Source organism: Pelobates fuscus, chromosome 2 (assembly GCF_036172605.1).
Source record: "Pelobates fuscus isolate aPelFus1 chromosome 2, aPelFus1.pri, whole genome shotgun sequence".
Classification (NCBI taxonomy): domain Eukaryota; kingdom Metazoa; phylum Chordata; class Amphibia; order Anura; family Pelobatidae; genus Pelobates; species Pelobates fuscus.
Window position 1 is genome coordinate 431,003,742 of NC_086318.1, and position 16,037 is coordinate 431,019,778.

Sequence of the window (16,037 nt, forward strand, 5' to 3'; positions counted from 1 at the left end):
ATCCGTTCTTTCCCATTAACTGCAGTGAATATTACGGATCATTTGCGGTATACAGCGGCATAAAAATACATTTTATGATTGATTGCACAATAAGAAATACCATTACATCTTTCTCATAAATCACACAGTATACACGCAGGGATGTTTAGATATTTCCCACTGGGCACTATTGGAGGACATGTAGATATGGGAGTATGATTAACTGCATTAGATAGGCCGGTAACATTAAGAAATGTGTAGATGTTAGTTGGTGTATTGGGTCTACAAGGCTCTGGAAAGCCATTATAATGATAAATATATCAGAATAAATTGTAAGGTAGGGGGCATTTTATTTATACATAATGCTGAGCGTACGCTGTATGAATGCTCTGAATGTTTATTTACCGAGATAAAATCATTAAATAATATTTAAATACATCTAGACTTCCTGGATTTAAAAAAAATGGGAGAAACCAACTTTAACAGTGGAATAAGCTTTCATTTAAATACTGTGATTGTCCTTGGATTTTTCTGTCAATCAGCTGACAATATTAGTAAACACTTGTATATTTCATTTTTCTGTTACTTTTTGCTTCCACACTTATGGCACACCTAGTGTGTAACCATCAATTCTAGAACTGCTCTTATCGCGACAGGCATTGATCTGTATGCAAGGGTCACTAATCTAATTCTATATTCATTCTTTAGCGTTCTAATATTTGTTACCTTGTGTTCTTGTGTATTATCTAGAGTACACACTATTTAAAGTGTACTATTTCTAGATCAAAGCCAAGCATTATTCATATCTCTTTCTATCCCACCACTGTCAATAATCTTTCAATGCCCCTTTTTTGGAGATGACATTAGCCAGAACCGATCCGTGTTTGACTTTCTGCTTGAAAAACAAAGCATTCACTCTAAAGGAACACTATAGTCAATCTCAATAATATGGTCTGGATGCAGGGGCCCTGTCCTTTTAACCCTGCAATGTAATACATTTCAGGTTGTTTTTTTTTTTTTTTAGAAATTTTAATATTTACATTGCAGTATTATGTCCACCATAATGTCTATCTTCCTGACAGCTACTAGAAGGGAAGCTTGAATACGCATGAGGCACTCACCGCGCATGCGCATTTGGTCCCCAATGTTCCTCTCTGAGAAGCGTTGGATTTGACCATCACGGAGGAGGACACGCATCTTCCTTGAGATCGGTGGTAATTTTAGGTAGCTACTTCAAAATTATAATGACAGAAATGTACACAATGATATTTTTAGACATCCTTAAACAGAAAGAAATAAGCACAAAGTGCTTTGTTTTTTTTTTTGTTTTTTTAAAACAGTTTGTGTTATCTGTGCACATTACTAATTATTTAGTTTGGCAAAGAAAACATGGCGGTTAAGGGGTTAAGCCTCTATATGCAACCATTTAGTTCTGATTTACGCATGCTGTTAATATATTGTTTGCGTGATCTTTGATATAAAATATGTATGAGCACGAGCGTCTAAAAATACAGTAATCAAGATAAATAAAAGAAGAAGAGAATCTAAAAACATGGTCTTACGGATTGATCGTCTGACAATGGTACATGATGGTTGTGAGAACTCCATCTGGTCCTTAACTGTTCTCTGTGGATCGAGTGAATGATCTTGCAGATGTCGCGCTTTATGCAATCAGCATGTGATGGGCCTACGTGGCGCTGGCTGGCCCATGAATAAACGTACAGAAACACAATGCACATGTTTCATTACAATAAAAGGAATTCCATTAGTGATAAACACAGTCTGAAGCCCAACAGTGGCTCAAAACACAACAGATGAATGCTAATCGCACAGACTATATTTGCTTTCCATGTCCATAGCTGTACAATACCCCCTCTGCCTGTTATAAACTAACACTGACAGGAGTCATGTCTTGGGATGTGTTTGTGGATTCAAATCGATAGAACGAGATAGATTCACAGTGCTTTGCTTTATAAACACCTATCAATGCTTTTAAATCAGCCCCATGACCCAGAACCGCTCAAACGTAAGAAGGGCTCTCAGGATGAGGCTAAAATAACCGGTGGGCTTTGGTTCAGCCTGAGATACGGTAACCTTCTAGGTACCAGACTGAGGTGTATTTCACACAAGGCAAAGAAAGACTTGAGAAGGACAAATCGTAGGAAAGAGCTGGGAGTAGTGAAGTGCTTGGATTAAAACACACGCAGGGTCTAAACACCACGTGTTTATTCTTGGAGAGATGAGATGGTTTTGCCTCCTAGTAACCTAGCTAAAACTAGTAATAATCTATTAACTCTGGGTCAATAGTTATACTATCTATCTATCTATCTTTATACTAAATGTATGCTGACTAGTCTGTAATATTTATACTGGATGGAGCCAAGTCTGTAATTGAATTTAGAATCAGCAGCATCCACGTACACACACTATAAGCAGCAACTTACATAAAAATTGTGTTAAGGTAAGTATGATAACTAACCACGCAGAACTGAAGCCATCAGAACTGAAGCCTATGACATCTATAGCTGTGCCCATGTCATTCCTGTGCACACAATTGATGTTGGTTTGCTGCTAGTCAGGATAATGGTGAGACATGGTCTATGTTCAATGTTGAGCTTGGTGCAACTATGGTAGGAATCAAGACTTAAACTTTGGTTGGTGTCAATATTGACATGAGTATGAAGTGGAGTAAGATGTGAACTTCTGTCAGCACCAACACTGACATGATAATGTCATTGTTAAAGACACAGTGCAAGTTTGGAATCAAAATCAAAGCAATTATGGAGGTCTTTTTTTTTTTTTTTTTGAAGGAATCCCTTTTATCGCTGGCTCCATCTCAGCCTCCTCCAACATCAGCAATGGGGAAAAGCTAATGTGCATGTGCTATGATTTTGACGATGTTGGACCAAAAGTCATTTATTTATAATGTATAGTCCTATGAGATACACACAGTGGACATCATACATATCTAAACTAGGAGTGTGGATTATTCATGTCTTCTGACCTAGAACCTTGTTTAGATACAGTTATACTCATAACCTAAAACCTGGTCAAACTGGTTACTCTCATTTGGCATTCCATTCAGCTCCCACGATGTCAAATGAAAATAAAATGTACTCAATGAGATTTGACTATTTTTGCATGTTGGGTCCAGAGTGGGCAAGCGTTTAAGAGAAAGAAGGCAAAAGAGAAACGGGAAAGAGAAAGGGGAGGGAAAAGAAAGGAAGATAATAAAGGGAATAAACTGGGATAAATGAAAAGCTTCAGAATAGGATATATATAAATGGTACAATATTGTAATTGTATTGTAATTGTGATGTCTTTGTACGTACGTGTGAAAAGTAGGTTGTTTAGTAAAACATTATACAGGACGATATAAACAGAACTTAACATAATTTAATGAATGGAAAAGTCCAATTTTATTTAATTAGTTCACAATACTTAAATTCTTGAAATTGTCTAGATGAACTATGTTATTGAAAAATGAATAAAAAGAAAAGAAGGGGGGCGTGGCCACGACCGGGATGCAAACGGACGCATAAGAACAGAGCTCCGCTCAACTAACGGCAAATCAGCCTGAATCCAACCAGGTAGCGACGGCTACAGCACCTCTAAGGGCACTTACCGACTGCCTGCACCCTCGAGCACCCATGGCGAGCAAATCCGCTCGTAAATCTAAGGGCAAAACGCCCTCACTGCAGATCGCGGCCTTTTCCCCGCCAAACAAGCGCTTCCAAGATGGCGCCGGAAGCGAGCGTTCTCCTTACTCGGAATCAGAGCGCAGTGAGTCTGGACGGAGTGATATCACCTCAATATCGCGGACCACTGCCCTACAAGCTGAGGAAACCAATATCCCTAAGCTGCTAGAAGACCTAAAAGCCACCATCAGGTCAGACTTTCAGAAATTAGCAGCAGACATAAGAAAGGATGTTCAAGCTATAGGGGAAAGAACAGCTCACTTAGAAGATAAGACAGAGGAGATCATAGAGGCTCACAATAATCTGGCTGATGCCTATGATACCTTCTCTGCAAAATTGCAAGCGCTCGATACCAAAATCACAGATATAGAAGACAGAACCCGCAGGAATAACATCCGCCTGCGCGGTATTCCAGAGGAGGTCAGGGCCCAGGATTTAAAGCCGTACTTGACACAGCTATTTCAAACCCTGCTGCCAGAGGCTTCCCATCAAGAACTGGAGCTAGACAGGGCTCACAGGCTCATGAAACCACGAAATATACCCGCGGCGGTACCCAGGGACGCTATAGTCCGGGTCCACTTCTTCGCCACCAAGGAGAGGCTGATGCAAGCGGCCAGAGAACCAGCGCGTCTGACAGGGAAATATACAGGCCTTCAACTTTTTGCAGACCTATCACCGGCTACGCTAGCAAAAAGGAGATCCTTTGGTACCATCACTAAAGCACTGAGAGAGGTGCAAATTCCTTATAAATGGGGTTTTCCCACCCGTCTCATCATTCACAAGAACGGAGCAGACAAGATCGTTGCATCGCCGGAGGAAGGAAGAAGACTATTGACTCAGTGGAATATCCCCTTCCAAGCAGAGGTACCAGTGATCAGAGATCCGGAGCCGGCGGCTACCAGAATCGCAGGGGATTGGCAGAAAGTAGCATCCGCTAAGTGAACCATCATTTTGGAACTGTCAAACGACGAGTTCGAGCTATGCAGGGAACCACGGAGAGGGTGTAGTATTATTTACTGACAATCTGATATTCTTGTCTGTTTGGGTTTTTTTTTCTATTGTAGCATTGCAAAAAAAAAAAAACAAAAAAAAAAAAAGGAAAGGGAAAAAAAAGAAAAAGGGAGGAAAAAAAAAAGAGAAAATGTTATAACAAAACTGTAAAAAAAAAAAAAAAGTATTAGAGAGAAAAAAAAAAAAAGAGGAAAAAAGGAAAAGAAAGAGACGGAAGTGCCTATACAATCACGAGACTGTTGCTACTCACCAGAAGGCCGTACTAAGCGGAACTTCGTGCGAAGGCTTTAGTACGCACGCCTTTGTTACTCTCCTACCCACGTCCCCACTAGGCTCACTAGAGAGCCAATGCGGTGTGGTACGACCACACTGTCAAAATGTTTGTCCCTGATCAACACGCAGATGTCTCGGATGAGGCTATCTGGAGTGGGGGGACACCTGTATATAGTTAATTTTTGGTTTATTGCTTTTTATTTCTGTTTACTTCTATTATCACTCCTTTTTTCAGTGGGAACAATGTATATTTATGGCTGGTATAACCTGTATGCGTATATGTCTAATGAGGGTGATGTAAGGTTATGGCAATGTGGGAAAAGAATGATGATCTACCCTGTAAGGGGGCCATTGGGCCCTAAGGTCAGCTCTTAAAACCCCTCCTCACGATGGTGCTTACCATTTTCTCACTTAACACAAAAGGGCTAAACTCTCCACACAAGCGACGCCTGGCACTACAGGAAGCAAAAAGGGCACGAGCCCACATAGCTTTTTACCAGGAAACACATTTTAAATGGGGTCACAGACCTAAATTCAATTCTCAACAATTCCCGATTGACTTCCACTCCTGTTATGCTAAAAAAAAAAAAGGAGTCTCCATCCTTGTTAGCAAAGATGTTGCCTTTACACTGGTGGCAAAACACACAGACAAACATGGCAGATATCTGATAATTCAATGCACAATTAACAACGCACATTTCACACTAGTGAACATTTATGGACCACACACTGACCAACCGGCCTTTCTAGACACGCTTTTCCAAAAAATTGAGGAAAAGAAGCTGGGGAAGGTGATCATAGGTGGGGACACCAATTTTATTCTGGATGACCACTTAGACACCAGGTCCTTAGGGACGGCAGTTCACACCACCGCGACATATAGAGCCCCCACAACGAGGAAACTGAATCAAATCCTCTTAACTCATGGATATATCGACCCGTGGAGGGTGACGCATCCGTTGGAACGGGACTACTCGTTTCATTCGCTTGCACACAACTCCTACTCACGGATCGACCGATTTTTATTACACAATTCAATGATATTAAGGGTACAGGAGACGGGAGTGGGTTTGATTTCTTGGTCAGACCATGCGCCGGTAACGCTCACATTAGGAGAACAATTTCCTAGCAGGGGTAGAGGTTCCTGGCGCATGAATGAACACCTACTCACAAATCCACAAATCCTAGCAAATATCCGAGAGGAGTTGAACCTGTACTTCCATACGAACCAACTGCCGGCCACGAAGCCAGACCTACTCTGGTTGGCCCACAAAGCCTACATCAGAGGGGTTTTAATTAAACATGCCAGCTATGCTAAAGCCAAACGGCTGCAAAATTACTTGTCACTTACTAGACAATTGACGGAATTGTCCGCACTAAACAAAGTAGACCCATCCCCCAACCGTGCGAAGGAACTTAAACACATACAACGCCAACTAGAAGAATTAGAACTGGCCAAAACAAACTTCATACTGCGAAGGTTTAAACAGCGCTTCTTTGAGCAAGGGAATAGAGCGGGAGCCCTCTTAGCCTCACAACTGAAAAAAAAAGCACTAGCCACTAAGATTGCATACATACACACAGCGCAAGGAGACAAAATATTAAACCCAGATACAATTGTACAGGAATTCGCCAGATATTACGGCTCACTGTACAATCTAAAAGAGGACCCTTCGACCCATGTCCCAACTCTAGATGAGATCAATACGTTCCTAGATAAGTCCCACCTGCCCAGATTACAGGAAGAAGACACGCAGACACTCATAACGCCTATTACGCTAGAGGAGTTACAGACTCACATAAGAGACCTACCTGCGGCAAAAAGTCCTGGCCCAGATGGTCTCCCGGCCATATATTATAAGACGTTCCTGGACCAACTAAGTCCCTCACTACTAGCCTTATTGAATGACAGCTTCCAAAAAGGCACCCTTCCTAAGGAAATGCTCTTAGCCCACATAGCTACGTTACCGAAGCCGGGTAAAAAACCGACTGCTTGCCCGAATTTCCGGCCAATATCACTCCTTAACATAGATACAAAACTATATGCTAAAATCATAGCAAGTAGACTTAGCTCAATCATACCCAAACTCATACATTACAATCAATCAGGCTTCACCAAAGGGAGACAGGGGTCGGACAATTCCAGACATATCCTGAATGTGATACATCACATCGGGGAGACGTCTAGTGAGGGCCTTCTCTTAGCGCTGGACGCGGAGAAGGCCTTCGACAGGCTAAATTGGTTATACATGAAGGAGGTGATGAGACGATTCGGACTCCCCCCTCCGCTTATCACTGCCATAATGGCACTATACACAAACCCTACAGCGAGTGTTTCTAATGCGGGCTTTGTCTCCTCCCCCTTTGCCATCACTAATGGGACTAGGCAGGGATGCCCCCTGTCCCCCCTCTTGTTTATTCTGTGTCTGGAGCCTCTAGCTCAAATCATTAGAGATTCACAAAACATTACCGGCATATCAATTGGGGACCAAACACACAAACTTTCGCTCTTCGCGGATGACATCATACTTACACTTTCCTGCCCAGAGAGATCCCTTCCCGAACTGATAGACTTGTTACGCACCTTTGGACAAGTGTCCTATTATAAGCTCAATGCGGGCAAAACGCAGGCACTGCCTATTAATATACCAAAAAACAAACGGGAGATCCTGGCCAAGCTCTTCCAATTTGATTGGAGAGAGGACTATGTAACCTACCTAGGAGTGAAAATAACCAAATCCATTAACACTTTGATGCAGTACAACCATGTCCCAATGTTGGCAGCCCTACGACAGGAGTTAGGGGGGTGGAGAGATGTCCGAATCTCATGGCTAGGCCGCATAAATGCACTTAAAATGATGTCGCTGCCTAAGTTGCTGTATATTTTTAGGATGCTCCCCATAAAAATTCCGAAAAGCTATTGTGCGAAAGCACAAAAAATATTTATGGATTTTATTTGGTTCAGAGGTAGAGCCCGAGTGGCAAGAGAGGTGTTACAGAGACCATTCAGGGAAGGGGGTATGGGGGTGCCTCAGATATGGGAATATAGCAGAGCGGCTTTACTAGCCCAAGCAATCAATCTCCACGCACCAATTGGCCTGTTAAGCTGGGTGGACATGGAACGAAAACAAATGGTGGGAGACGCTTTATTAGCACATATGTGGACACCCCCCAACCTGAGAACCTCACAACCTCATTTATACTCGACCACAAGGGCATCGTTAGATGTGTGGTCCACCTTTCATAAAAAACAATCACAGCCTAAATTTCACAAAATGGCGCCTTTGGCTGCCCTAAAGGCCATATCTCCATGGCTTTCAATTCGACAATGGGAAATTAAGGGGATCACGAATATATCACAACTACTCCTAGGGGGAGAGCTCCTCCCATTCCCAACCTTACAAGAAACATATCAACTGCCAACGAAATTTACATTCGCATACTTGCAACTTAAAGGGGTGATACTAGAACATGTTGATTATAGGAGAAAAGATACCAACCCCATGGATAGTGATACACAGCTACTGCTAGATTCATGCTGGACTGCACCGATGAAGCCCAAACTCCTTTCTCGTTGCTATAGAGCCCTTGCCGTCCCGGGGTCCGGAAAACCCATGACACTAGAGTCGCAATGGGAGAAAGAATCTGGTAAAATAGTCTCCCAGGAAAGGTGGATAAAACGACTAAATGCACTAAGGGGTGTTACCAGGTGCTATACACTAATAGAGGCTCATCGAAAGCTTGTTTACCGCTGGTACCTTACCCCTGACAGACTAAGCCGGATGTATGGAGGAGCGTCGGCAACATGTTGGCGATGCGGCCTAGAGAGGGGCACCATGACCCACGTATGGTGGAACTGTCGTGCAGTTCAACCGTTGTGGAAAGTGGTGGCGGAGCTGGTGGAAACACTACTGCTCGAGCTACCTACAGAACCTGAAATATATCTCTGGCTGGAGTTCCCCCCTTGGGTGACCTTTCATCAGAGAGCCTTAGTATCACATATAGCTCTTGCGGCCAGGGCACTTATAGCACTTAATTGGAAATCCAGCACCTGCCCGACAAAACAGGCATTAGTAGATAAAATAAACCTTCACTATGCATACGAACGTATGGCAATCCTTTCTGTGGGTGCTAACTGTACAACATCCAGGATATGGGAACCCTGGGAAGCTCTCTTCCCCTCAAAACTGGGGGGCAGCAACCCTAACAACAGGAGTATTTCGAGTAACTCTCCTCACATGACACGTTCTTACCAGCTAAGTCCACAATAACCTACTACTCACTGATTACCTGATATTCTACTGTGTATTCTTGTTCGTTTTTTTTTTTTTTTTTTTTCTTTTTTCTTTTTGTTCCTTTTGTTTATCTCTGTTTTAGATGTTTAACTCACACAAGGTAACGGACAAACTAACTCGTTAGCTTATCAAAGAAACACTGTTACCATTAAGGTATCCACTACATGTGTGCATGCAACGCTTCAGACTCCCCCTCCGGCCAGCTCCGGTACGAAGTAGGCGGCTAACGCTATTGAGTTAAAATATGTCACCTAATAACCTCTACGGGGGCACCTCACACAGAACGTACCTGTAAACATAGGTAGCTGAATCCGATTCCGAGAGATGGGGGTGGAGGGAAGGGGGAAATAAGAAAAATGGAGACTATTGTAATTTGAATGTTTATATAAATAATAGAATGGTTATGTCTCCATTAAGGCGTATGTTTTTGATATGACACAATGTGGATGTATGTATTGTAATGAAATCAATAAACTTCAATTATATAAAAAGAAAAGAAGGAAAAAGAAAAAGGAAAAAAAAAAAGTTGGTGAAGACTATATTGTAAGAAGAACCAATTCCAGTATATGTTTAACTATAATTGCCTTATAGACGTGCTAATACCCGCATTCTGAATTCAGCAGATAGGTTTGAATTTCATGAATACTGCACACAATTCAGTAAAATTAAGACATTGACGTGACAATTGGCGTGACACTAATTTCAACGCTGAAGAAAGAATGAAAGAGATAATGCTCTCTCGTTTAACCCGAGAACAGAGACATTGATGAAACAGTTCATTTTTGTTCATGACTTTTGTATGCAGAATTAAAGGGGCTGGAATGAATTTAATGGAAGTTATTAAGTTCATATATTTCTTAGGGGTGCATTTCCAAAAGAACATTTATTGTGCTCTGTCAGCTCATCGTTCAATCTTTCGCAGTTTCAAAGTAGTTAATGGCTCTAATTTCCTTTCCTTGAACAGCAGTTACTTCCCATGTGACTCTATTAGGTGCAATCGATCATTCTCTTCGAGTTTATTTAGTACAATGGCCAACTTCTTGAAAAAATAATGATCCAATTAAATTTCAAATCACAAAATGTATCACACACTTTTCTGACTCTACAAAATGTTATTATTAATTGTCGAGTATCAGCTAAAAGCTACTTGTAACTAAGCCCTGAGATAGCATAGAGAGCACCTCCGATGCAATGTACCCTGGCAAGACCTAAGCTGGGTTCTGGGCAAAAACAGAGGATCTCATGACAAAAAAGGTTAACACATAATCGAGTTGATATTTAATGTTTTATTCAATAGAGTAATTTCCAAGTGTGACGTAACTCATTGAGAAGCTTTGGAGACCTACGGCGCATGCACAGCAATTGCTACGCTCCATTAATTGGATGCTTCCCATCAACGAGCTTTAAATTCAATGCGTGTCTATGAGAAGCATTACCAGCTAAGCGTGTGACACAGAATGTAAAGACTTTTTATTTTTCAAGGTCTTAATGTGTTTCAGCCTGACAGCCACGAGAGGCTCTCTTTCCAATCTACACATTGCCATTTCTCAGACATGGAATCATTTACATTTTCGAGGGAAAAGGAACAGCATCTATGATCTGCAATCACTACATTAAGATGTAGTGCTTTTTGGTTTTTAATGTGTCCCTTTAACAAAGCAGTAAATCATATTTAATGGACCATGGAATTGTTCATTTAATTTCAAAACGGCTGTGCTGGAAACATTGCAGAGTTGCAGAATGTATCCAGCGTGTCTACTTTGGCCTACATTTTGCAATTGCCTGAGCATAGACATATGGGACAAGTAAGAGTTCTATCTGAATGTATGCTTAACATTGTATCTGTGGGTCCAATGGTTCTTCTCTGTGGGCAGTCCTGAGCAGTAGTGTTTTTGAAACGAACGCTGCCTACCCTTGTTGGCATATTGTCTACTTCGTGCGGCTCGCATGGTCCCGGAATTTTTTTTTGACCTTTTCATTCTGTTTCTGTGTTCCTCGGAAAACAGTGTCTTGCGATTTGGAAAAAAAAAATGTTTAAATAAAACTAAACAAAATTTCATAAATATTCAGTTGTATATTTTTGCACACACATTAATAATATTGAAATATTGGCGGACTTACAATTTTCACTGAAGTCGTCCACTAAAATAATTTCATGGATAAGGTGCATAGGCGTTCGATTGAGCACACTGCAGACAAAAATAAAAACATTATAAATAATTTTTAAGGAAAAAAATCTGTATAAAAATTATGAATGGGAAAAGTACTTTTTTTTTATTGTTTCAAATATACTCATATAGCAATCACTACGACAACTACTTATATTCATGTTTTACACATAATTCCATAATAAATAATTTTGTGAGACTTGTGCGTTTATATCTGTATTATTTCCCACTAATATTTACTGAACTGTGGATTGTAATGCATTTGCACCCGGCTTACTAACTAAACTTACATTTCTAAATTTACCCTGAATCATTCGAGTGGAATATTCTCTATTCCAGCATCTTTTTTTGAAGTTTAGTTTCAAGATCATCACAACTGACTACGTAGTGAATAATCCCGTAATGTTAAAGTTAAACCAAATATACAAAACAAAGAAGTACCTGAAACTGAGATTGCGATCAATTTTTTTATAATTTTGCTGTCAACTCGCCAGGACCCACCGTTTAGTGGATAAACTATTACGTTAGTCAAATTTAAAGGGACACTATAGTCACCTGAACAACTTTAGCTTAATGAAGCAGTTTTGGTGTATAGAACATGCCCCTGCAGCCTCACTGCTCAATCCTCTGCCATTTAGGAGTTAAATCCCTTTGTTTATGAACCCTAGTCACACCTCCCTGCATGTGACTTGCACAGCCTTCCATAAACACTTCCTGTAAAGAGAGCCCTATTTAGGCTTTCTTTATTGTAAGTTCTATTTAATTAAGACTTTCTTATCCCCTGCTATGTTAATAGCTTGCTAGACCCTGCAAGAGCCTCCTGTATGTGATTAAAGTTCAATTTAGAGATTGAGATACAATTATTTAAGGTAAATTACATCTGTTTGAAAGTGAAACCAGTTTTTTTTTCATGCAGGCTCTGTCAATCATAGCCAGGGGAGGTGTGGCTAGGGCTGCATTAACAGAAACAAAGTGATTTAACTCCTAAATGACAGTGAATTGAGCAGTGAAATTGCAGGGGAATGATCTATACACTAAAACTGCTTTTTTTAGCTAAAGTAATTTAGGTGACTATAGTGTTACTTTAATATATTGTAGGTTACTTACTGACGGGGTTTTTCAATGAAGTAACACCTGATATTACATATCTGACTTGGAGAATTTATTAAAATGTGAATATTTTGGCCATAATTTTTACTTCAATTTCCAATAGAGTTTCTACAATTCCAGTCCTGCTGAAAAATAATCATCTACACCTTAAATTGCCCATAGAAAACTTTAATACAAATTGAATGCCTCAAAGAACTTGAAAACATATTTTCTAACAAATAATCAATGTCAATAATCAAGTGTTTATCCATGAGCAGAACAAACATCTCAAATACCAAACACAAAGTAACAATGTACACAAGCAACATCACAGGAACACTACAACACTGAGATGAAGTGGTGTTGGTGCCTACAGTGTCCCTTTAACTAAAGATTACTCAAATGGATAAATTAAATGAAAAAAAAATAAAACCATAAAAATGAACAGGGGCTTGGTTAGAAAGTCGCATTCATATGTTTGTCTAGTGCATTTTTTGTGCAGAATACGCATGTATGACATTTTTTGTATTGATAACTACATTCAGTCTCAATTGTGTTTTTTAGTCTTTTTTTTGTTTATGAAATGACATATGGAAATCTTAGGGCTTAAAAAGGTTTACTGAAAATGCCATTTATTTTATTAACAGTATATTATAAAGATAGTCCATTAAAATATTTATTGTAAAATATAAAAATGAAGATAAAAAAAAAAAGAATTGCACTTTGCTGCAAACTCACAGAATATAAATTGTTTCTTATCATTCTGTGCTCAAACAGCCCAATGAATAAGCGAAATAGCTGATAGTGTTTAATTGCGGTATATATGAAGAATAATGCAGAATCGTTCTAGATAAGCTCACCTATTGTGTTAGCATTACAATTTTATTTTTCTAGGAGTTATGTTGTCAACCTTTATAGATAATATGAACTATTCTCAAAGTCCAGAAAAGAGGAAATATAATATAAAGAGCAAAAGTAATTTGGTACAAATTATTGAGAGTAATAATGCAAAAAATATTATTTTTGTTAACAGAAGACTGAGAATATTAAAGGAACACTAACATTAAAAACAAATATATATATATTTATTGTTAGATTGTTCCTTTTCTACTTTAAAGGGACACTCCCGGCACCCAGACCACTTCTGCCCATTGGAGTGGTCTGGGTGCCAACTCCCATCACCCTTAACCCTGCAAGTGTAATTATTGCAGTTGTATAAACTGCAATAGTTACATTGCAGGCAGGGGCGGGCTGGGCCGGGGGGCAGGGAGGCAATTGCCCCCCAGGCCGCCCTAAATCGTTTGCAAAACGGGCGCTGCAGTGCTGTCCTGGGCGCCAGGAGGAGGGGGGTGCCGCGCGGAGCAGGCTGATGGCCTCTTACAGGGAGCCCAGCAGGTGGTCAGCTGGCCACCTAGGGCGCCCCGGTAGCAAGGCAGAGTAGGCACCTGCTTGTCCCAGACAGCAGGTGCCTGCTCTGCAGGAATATACCGGCCGCATGAGGAAGGAGGCAGGCGGCGAGGGAGCACTGCCTCTGCTGATGATCTTCCTGCTCCCTCGCGCGCCCTCTCTGGTGATGCCGGGAGCCGGAATATGACGTCATTCCGGCCCCGCATCACTAAACTGCGCGAGGGAGCAGAGAAGAGCAGGAAGTCACTGGACCCCGGGGAAAGGACCCAGAAGACTCCTAAAGGTAGGAGCAACAAGGAATTTGTGTGTGTGTGTCTGGAAGTGTGTGTGTGTGTGTGTGTGTGTCTGGAAGTGTGTGTGTGTGTGTGTGTGTGTGTGGAAGTGAGTGTGTGTCTGGAAGTGTGTGTGTGTGTGTCTGGAAGTGTGTGTGTGTCTGGAAGTGTGAGTGTGTGTCTGGAAGTGTGAGTGTGTGTCTGGAAGTGTGAGTGTGTGTCTGGAAGTGAGTGTGTATGTGTCTGGAAGTTAGTGTGTGTGTGTGTGTCTGGAAGTGTGAGTGTGTGTGTCTGGAAGTGTGTGTGTGTGTGTCTGGAAGTGAGTGTGTGTGTGTCTGGAAGTGTGAGTGTGTGTCTGGAAGTGTGAGTGTGTGTCTGGAAGTGGGTGTGTGTGGGTGTGTGTCTGGAAGTGTGTGGGTGTGTCTGGAAGTGAGTGTGTGTCTGGAAGTGTGTGTGTGTGTGTGTGTGTCTGGAAGTGTGTGTGTGTCTGGAAGTGTGTGTGTGTGTCTGGAAGTGTGAGTGTGTGTCTGGAAGTGTGAGTGTGTGTCTGGAAGTGAGTGTGTGTGTGTCTGGAAGTGAGTGTGTATGTGTCTGGAAGTTAGTGTGTGTGTGTGTGTGTCTGGAAGTGTGAGTGTGTGTGTCTGGAAGTGAGTGTGTGTGTGTGTCTGGAAGTGTGTGTGTCTGGAAGTGTGAGGGTTGTGTGTCTGGAAGTGAGTGTGTGTGTGTCTGGAAGTGTTAGTGTGTGTCTGGAAGTGGGTGTGTGTGTGTGTGTGTCTGGAAGTGTGAGTGTGTGTCTGGAAGTGTGAGTGTGTGTCTGGAAGTGAGTGTGTGTGTGTGTGTCTGGAAGTGAGTGTGTATGTGTCTGTAAGTGTGAGTGTGTGTGTCTGGAAGTGAGTGTGTGTGTGTCTGGAAGTGTGAGTGTGTGTGTCTGGAAGTGTGAGTGTGTGTCTGGAAGTGTGAGTGTGTGTCTGGAAGTGGGGGTGTGTGGGTGTGTGTCTGGAAGTGTGAGTGTGTGTGTCTGGAAGTGAGTGTGTGTCTGGAAGTGTGAGTGTGTGTCTGGAAGTGTGAGTGTGTGTCTGGAAGTGTGTGTGTCTGGAAGTGTGAGTGTGTGTGTCTGGAAGTGAGTGTGGGTGTGGGTGTCTGGGAGTTAGTGTGTGTGTGTGTGTGGGGGGGGGAGTTAGTGTGTGTCTGGAAGTGTGTGTGTGTGTCTGGAAGTGTGTGTGTGTCTGGAAGTGAGTGTGTGTGTGTCTGGAAGTGAGTGTGTGTGTGTCTGGAAGTGTGAGTGTGTGTCTGGAAGTGTGTGTGTGTGTCTGGAAGTGTGAGTGTGTCTGGAAGTGTGAGTGTGTGTCTGTAAGTGAGTGTGTGTGTTTCTGGAAGTGAGTGTGTGTGTCTGGAAGTGAGTGTGTGTGTGTGTGTGTGTGTCTGGGAGTTAGTGTGTGTGTGTGTGTGTGAGTTAGTGTGTGCGTCTGGAAGTGTGTGTGTGTGTGTGTGTGTGTCTGGAAGTGTGAGTGTGTGCGTCTGGAAGTGAGTGTGTGTGTGTCTGGAAGTGAGTGTGTGTGTGTGTGTCGGTGTGTGTGTCTGCCTGTCAGTGAGTTTGTCTGTCAGGGTTTGTGCGTGTGTGTGTGTGTGTGTTATTGAGAGTGAGTGCCAGTGTGCCTGTCAGCAGGGCCAGCCTTTGAGGTGTGCAAGCTGAGTGTGTGTGTCTGGAAGTGTGTGTGTGTGTGTGTGTCTGGAAGTGTGTGTGTGTGTCTGGAAGTGAGTGTGTGTGTGTCTGGAAGTGTGAGTGTGTGTCTGGAAGTGTGAGTGTGTGGCTGGAAGTGGGTGTGTGTGGGTGTGTGTCTGGAA

At 41.9% G+C, this 16,037-nt stretch overlaps 1 protein-coding gene across 2 annotated transcripts in view; it reads right to left on the minus strand.

The window, feature by feature from the left end:
- GALNT14 (polypeptide N-acetylgalactosaminyltransferase 14) overlaps window positions 1–16,037 on the minus strand; it is a 555,349-nt gene that overhangs the window by 87,887 nt on the left and 451,425 nt on the right. For both annotated transcript variants that reach the window (XM_063444081.1, XM_063444080.1), the window contains exon 4: window positions 11,378–11,445. In XM_063444081.1, coding sequence (XP_063300151.1) covers window positions 11,378–11,445 — 68 coding nt within the window. The remainder of the gene's footprint in view (window positions 1–11,377; window positions 11,446–16,037) is intronic.